At 56.0% G+C, this 4,713-nt stretch overlaps 1 protein-coding gene across 1 annotated transcript in view; it reads right to left on the reverse strand.

Moving 5' to 3' along the window:
• Positions 1-1,073: 1,073 nt before the first annotated feature.
• Positions 1,074-4,713, reverse strand: part of PYROXD2 (pyridine nucleotide-disulphide oxidoreductase domain 2) — a 35,579-nt gene continuing 31,939 nt past the window's right edge. Inside the window, exons 15-17 of the mRNA XM_006157359.2 lie at positions 4,220-4,326; positions 1,960-2,080; positions 1,074-1,361 (exon numbers count right to left, since the gene is read on the reverse strand). Of these exons, the coding sequence (XP_006157421.1) occupies positions 1,291-1,361; positions 1,960-2,080; positions 4,220-4,326 (299 nt within the window). The 3' untranslated portion in view covers positions 1,074-1,290. The remainder of the gene's footprint in view (positions 1,362-1,959; positions 2,081-4,219; positions 4,327-4,713) is intronic.

Below are 4,713 nucleotides of genomic sequence, written 5' to 3' on the forward strand. Positions count from 1 at the left end.
CTAATAACTGCCAATGCTGACCAAACTCCAAACTGTGACAAGCTTGGGAGTCAGTCATACCAAGGCCCAAGGTGGGTGAGGAGGTCTCAGTTTGGAAAAAGCTGGGTGGGCCCAAGGATTGCTCGGCACTGACCTAATCACGGAGCTTCCAGTGGGCTGGCTTCAATTCTGGGTGCCAGGATTTTTCTTTTTTTTTTTTTTTTTTTTAAAGCATAGTGAGAAGTCTGCCTTCTGTAGAACACAAAAGGGACATCTTCACCAGCGACGGCAGCAGCCACACCCCACCAGGTACCGAATGCTCGTTCCACGCCTGGCAGTGCGCTGGAACGTCATCTGTCGTCCTCTGGATCTTTCAGACCGCTCTTGCACAGAGGAGGCACGTGAGTGTACCACACTCAGTAACGAGGTGGCTATCTCCACATCTGTACGCACCGGCCTAGGGAACGGAGGCAGGCGGGCCGAGCAGCTGCTGCCTCCTCCGCAGACACGACTGGGCCGTGGCCACGGCCACTGAAGTGGAGGAGCTGGCTGGGAGAGCTGTGTTGGTGCAGGCACATTCTACCACCTTTCTGACCCAGAGTGACGACCAAACTCAGTTTAGAATTACACAGGTTTATTTGGAAGGGTTTTAGCGGTGTGACGACTTTGCTTTTGGGACACAGGAGGCTGGTGGCTCCAGGTGGCCTCTGTGGCCCTGCATGCATCTCTGACTGCCATTTGCCTGACTGGAGGCTTTGCTGGCTTGAGATGCCAAGTGTGGTTCATGCCCATGGTTCCCCGTGGGCGACTTTGTGAGTCACTGGGAAACTCGGTCCATTCTCACCATCTGCCAGGAATGTGACAGTAGCTGATAGGGCCTCAGCAGGGCAGTCCTCCAATCAGCTGGCTGTGGCTGTGGGGGCCCAGCCAATGAGAGGGAGGTGCGTGGTCAGACTTTTCCACTGGCCAAATGGACTGTTTCCAGCTGAGGTGATGAGAAGGCGGGTGCTATCCCAGGAAGTCTATCCCACCTATTATTAGACAGTCTTACTTATACACAGAGGAAAACACAAGCAAATGATCCGATCAAAACATTATTTTTTAAAAAATGAAGCCAGTTTATTTCTGCACGGGCTCGAGGTTAATGAGTATTAACTGTAACTTCTATGTTCTCCTAAGATAACGGCTCAAACCTTGAGGGCCTGGCTGCTCCAGTGCCACCTTCAGGAGCAGAGCTTCCTGGGACGCCGACCCAAGCAGAGGCTTTAGACACTCGGGAGTGAATTCTTCCTGGTCACAGATGGTTCCGAGTCACATGCTCCTGAGGTCCCCGAAGACCACGTGGGCTGCATTTCTTCCAGCAGCTCCCATGACACCTCCTCCTGGAAGGGAATTTCAGAAACCCAACTCTGCTTGAAACTCCACCAGGGAGGAGCAGCGAGGGTGTCAGAGCTCCTCCCACAGCACAGCAGAGGGCTGTGGCGTGGCAATCGCTGGGACAACTGTAAGACCGGCTCTGGGCTCCCTTGGGGCTCCCTCGGGGCTCCCCGTGTCAAAGCGCTGGGGAGGGGCCAGGTCTGCAGTCCAGACGAGCTGTCCCTCCCCGAGCCCGCAGCTTGTGCTAAATGGTGACACGCTTAGCACATGGGATTCAGACTCAAGAAGGAGAGTGGGGCAGCAGTATGGACATGCAGACCCCCCTGGGGAGCTGAGACCCGCAGAACTCCGAGAAAGTGCCCATGAGAAATGGCAGCCTCAGCGAGATCAGCTGGCCTTGGGACAGCACGAAGGAATCTTGACGTTGCGAATTTAGTGAGCCTAACGTTCTAAACTACGGACGGGGAATTTAGGGACGGGGTCTCCCATTCCATTGTGGCAGGGGGCTCCACAGCCCTTCCCTCATTGTTCAGCTCGGTCTGCAAGCCGCTGACCATGTCAGTCCTGGCAGCCCACAGGGAGAGAGGACTAGGGGCCACTCACCAGGGTGCGCCCCACTTCCACACAGATACAGGCCCGGGAGCGGGCAGCGGTAGCCAGAGTGCAGGGGCACGGGGCGGGCGAAGTAGAGCTGGTCCAGCGACATGGCGCAGTGGAAGATGTTCTGTGGGAGGCAGGGCCGCAGTCGTTAACATAGGAGTGCAACAGGCTTCCCCGCCCTGACTAGGCTTCTTCCCCTCCCGTCTCCCCCAAGGAAGGTTCTATTCCTTGCAGGATATTTCCTTTCCTTTTCCTTTGTTTTAAGTTTATTTATTTATTTCCTCCATGAGTGAGAGAGGGAGGGAGGCAGACATGCACCCTTCGCAGGGTCCTCACTGCGCTCCACCCCAGCCTCAGGCGGCCCCAGATCACACGCATGCCCGGCGTGTGCAGGGAGCTGTCCAGATGTGAACCTAGAACCTTCCCTCGCAGTGCTGTCACTGCTGCATCTCTGTGGGGCCCTTCCTGAGCAGTTCCTTAAAATGCAGGTAGAGGGACCAGCGGTTGGCGTAATGGCTATGTCGCTGGACTCCCATGTAGTCGACCACTGTTCGAGTCCTGGACCTGGTGGCTTAAACTCATGCCGAGAGTGTGTACTTGTGTGCCCGAGATCCCGAGAGGAGAATGAAGGAGAAGGGATTGCGGAGTGGCCATCCCTCTGGAGGGGTGATTTCTCACATTCTGTCTCTCTGTCTCTCTGTCTCTTTCTGGCGAGCGCATGTGCCCTATAGCAAAAACCTCTTTAAAAAAATGCAGGTAGTTGAGAGAGAGTGAACGTGTCTCCAGGCTGTGGGCGACGTTTTCGGTGACATTTTCAGGAAGGAGCACCATCAGAGTGTGAGGAGACCGAGTGGGAATGGGAAGGAGGGCTGGGAGGGTTTTGCTGGGGCGGGAAGCCCCCTGGCTCTGTCTGCAAACGGAGCTTGTCTCCTCTGGTCCTGGCACGCACTCCGCTGGGACATGTTCCTGGGCGAGGAGTCCCCCTCAGCTTGGCCTTGGGGGGAGAGCCCCAGCAGGAAGGGCAGAAAGGGGCGCTGGCTCTGGGGTGTGGTTTGCAGCTGCTCCAGGCCACGATGGGGCAGTGGGACAAGGAGCAGGCCAGGGCTGACCAGGGAGCCATCCTCTGTGGGGGCGTCCTTCCGCTGCTCCCCTCAGTGTGAGACTCCGAGCCCCCAGGGCTGCCCCTTCCCGTTTCTCTGGCCCCAGTGGACCCCACCTTCGCTCCCAGCCTCTGGCCGGATCCCCGCACACACATGGTTACCCAGACTTCTCCGTTCTCCCTGCCCTGCCTCCCACCCAGCCCGCTCCTTCCCTTCCTGAGCCTTCCCAGCTCCGTGCCTGTGACTGCCCTGCCCGGCCATCTGTCCCTGAGCCACACGTGCAGCACTGCGTTCCTGGTAGCCATATTTAAAATGCAGAAACAACTGGTGAAATTAGCGTTAACGGTGTATTTAAAAATACAAAAATAAATAAATAAAGCAATGTATTTAGCCCACTATATCTAAACTATTATTTCAGCATAGAATTGGTATAAGGATTCTGTTTTTTTTTGGAAGAAGGACTTTTGCTCTAGGGTGCGTGTTTGCCGGAGACACACAGAGAGAGAAAAAGAGAAAATGAGAAATTGTTCCCCAGGGGGATGGCCACACCATTTTGGGTACACATATACACGCGCCTGGTGTGAGTTTCAAGCCACCGGGTCTGGGATTGGAACCACAGCTGACTACCTGGGGGTCCAATACTTTAACCACTATGCCACCTGCAGGTCCTCTTAGGGATTCTTAATGGTGCAGTTCCCATTCCCCTCCCTAACTCCTGCAGTCTGATGTGCCTTGCTCGCTGGCAGCCCACCTCACTGAGCCCAGCCACAGAGTTGGCCGCTGCCCTGCTGGCCTCCCCCGGGCCTCCCCGCCTCCGTGCTCAATAAATTCGACCAGTTAAAGAGAAGCCTGAGGACATGCTGCCTTAGGGATCAGAGCTTTCTCTGGAGAACGTCAGATGGGAGAGGCCAGCATGCGTGTCGGGCAGAAGGGCCCCCTTCTGTGACCCTCTCAGGTGGCGCCATCAGACTTGTGTCTCTGTCCCCACTCTCTCACCATCCCCTGGATCTGACCACTGCTCTGTCCCCTCTCAGCTCTGGTCTCCACCTCTGTCCTCACTCCTAGTAAAAGCTGGATATGGAGGGACTCGACTGCTGAGAGGGCACAGCCGGGAAGGGGGTGCAGAGCAAAGGACGTGATGAGGGGCCCGGGCTTAGACTCACCCCTCCAGGAAGCCCAAAGATCCTCTCCAGGTCGGGGGGTGTGAGGATGTCCCTGCCCACCACAGAGCGCTTGAAGCCGGGGGCGTAGGCCTCGATGCAGTCAAACACTGGGATGCCCAGGAGCAGGAACACGGGGAGGCACGGGGGAGAAGATGCGGTTAGGGCCGATGACTTGCTGACCTTGCTGACACTCATTAAAGTAGGTGCTTCAAAGAGCTTATTTACCATATGCAGACGATACCTTCATAAGTAAAAAACAGCCCCTAGGCAAATAAATAATTCACCACAAAGGTCTGGGATCGGGTCCAGCAGTTAGCATAATGGCTATGTCGCTGGACTCCCATGTAGTCAACTGCGGTTCGAGTCCCAGACCCGGTGGCTAAAAACTTGGCCACTTGGCGCATTTGCATGTGTGCCCAAGATCCCAAGAGGAGAATGGAGAAGGGATTGTGGTGTGGCCACCCCCTCCCGGGGTGGGGGGGTGATTTCTCGTT

This window comes from Tupaia chinensis, unplaced genomic scaffold (assembly GCF_000334495.1).
Source record: "Tupaia chinensis unplaced genomic scaffold, TupChi_1.0 Scaffold000539_1, whole genome shotgun sequence".
Lineage (NCBI taxonomy): Eukaryota > Metazoa > Chordata > Mammalia > Scandentia > Tupaiidae > Tupaia > Tupaia belangeri.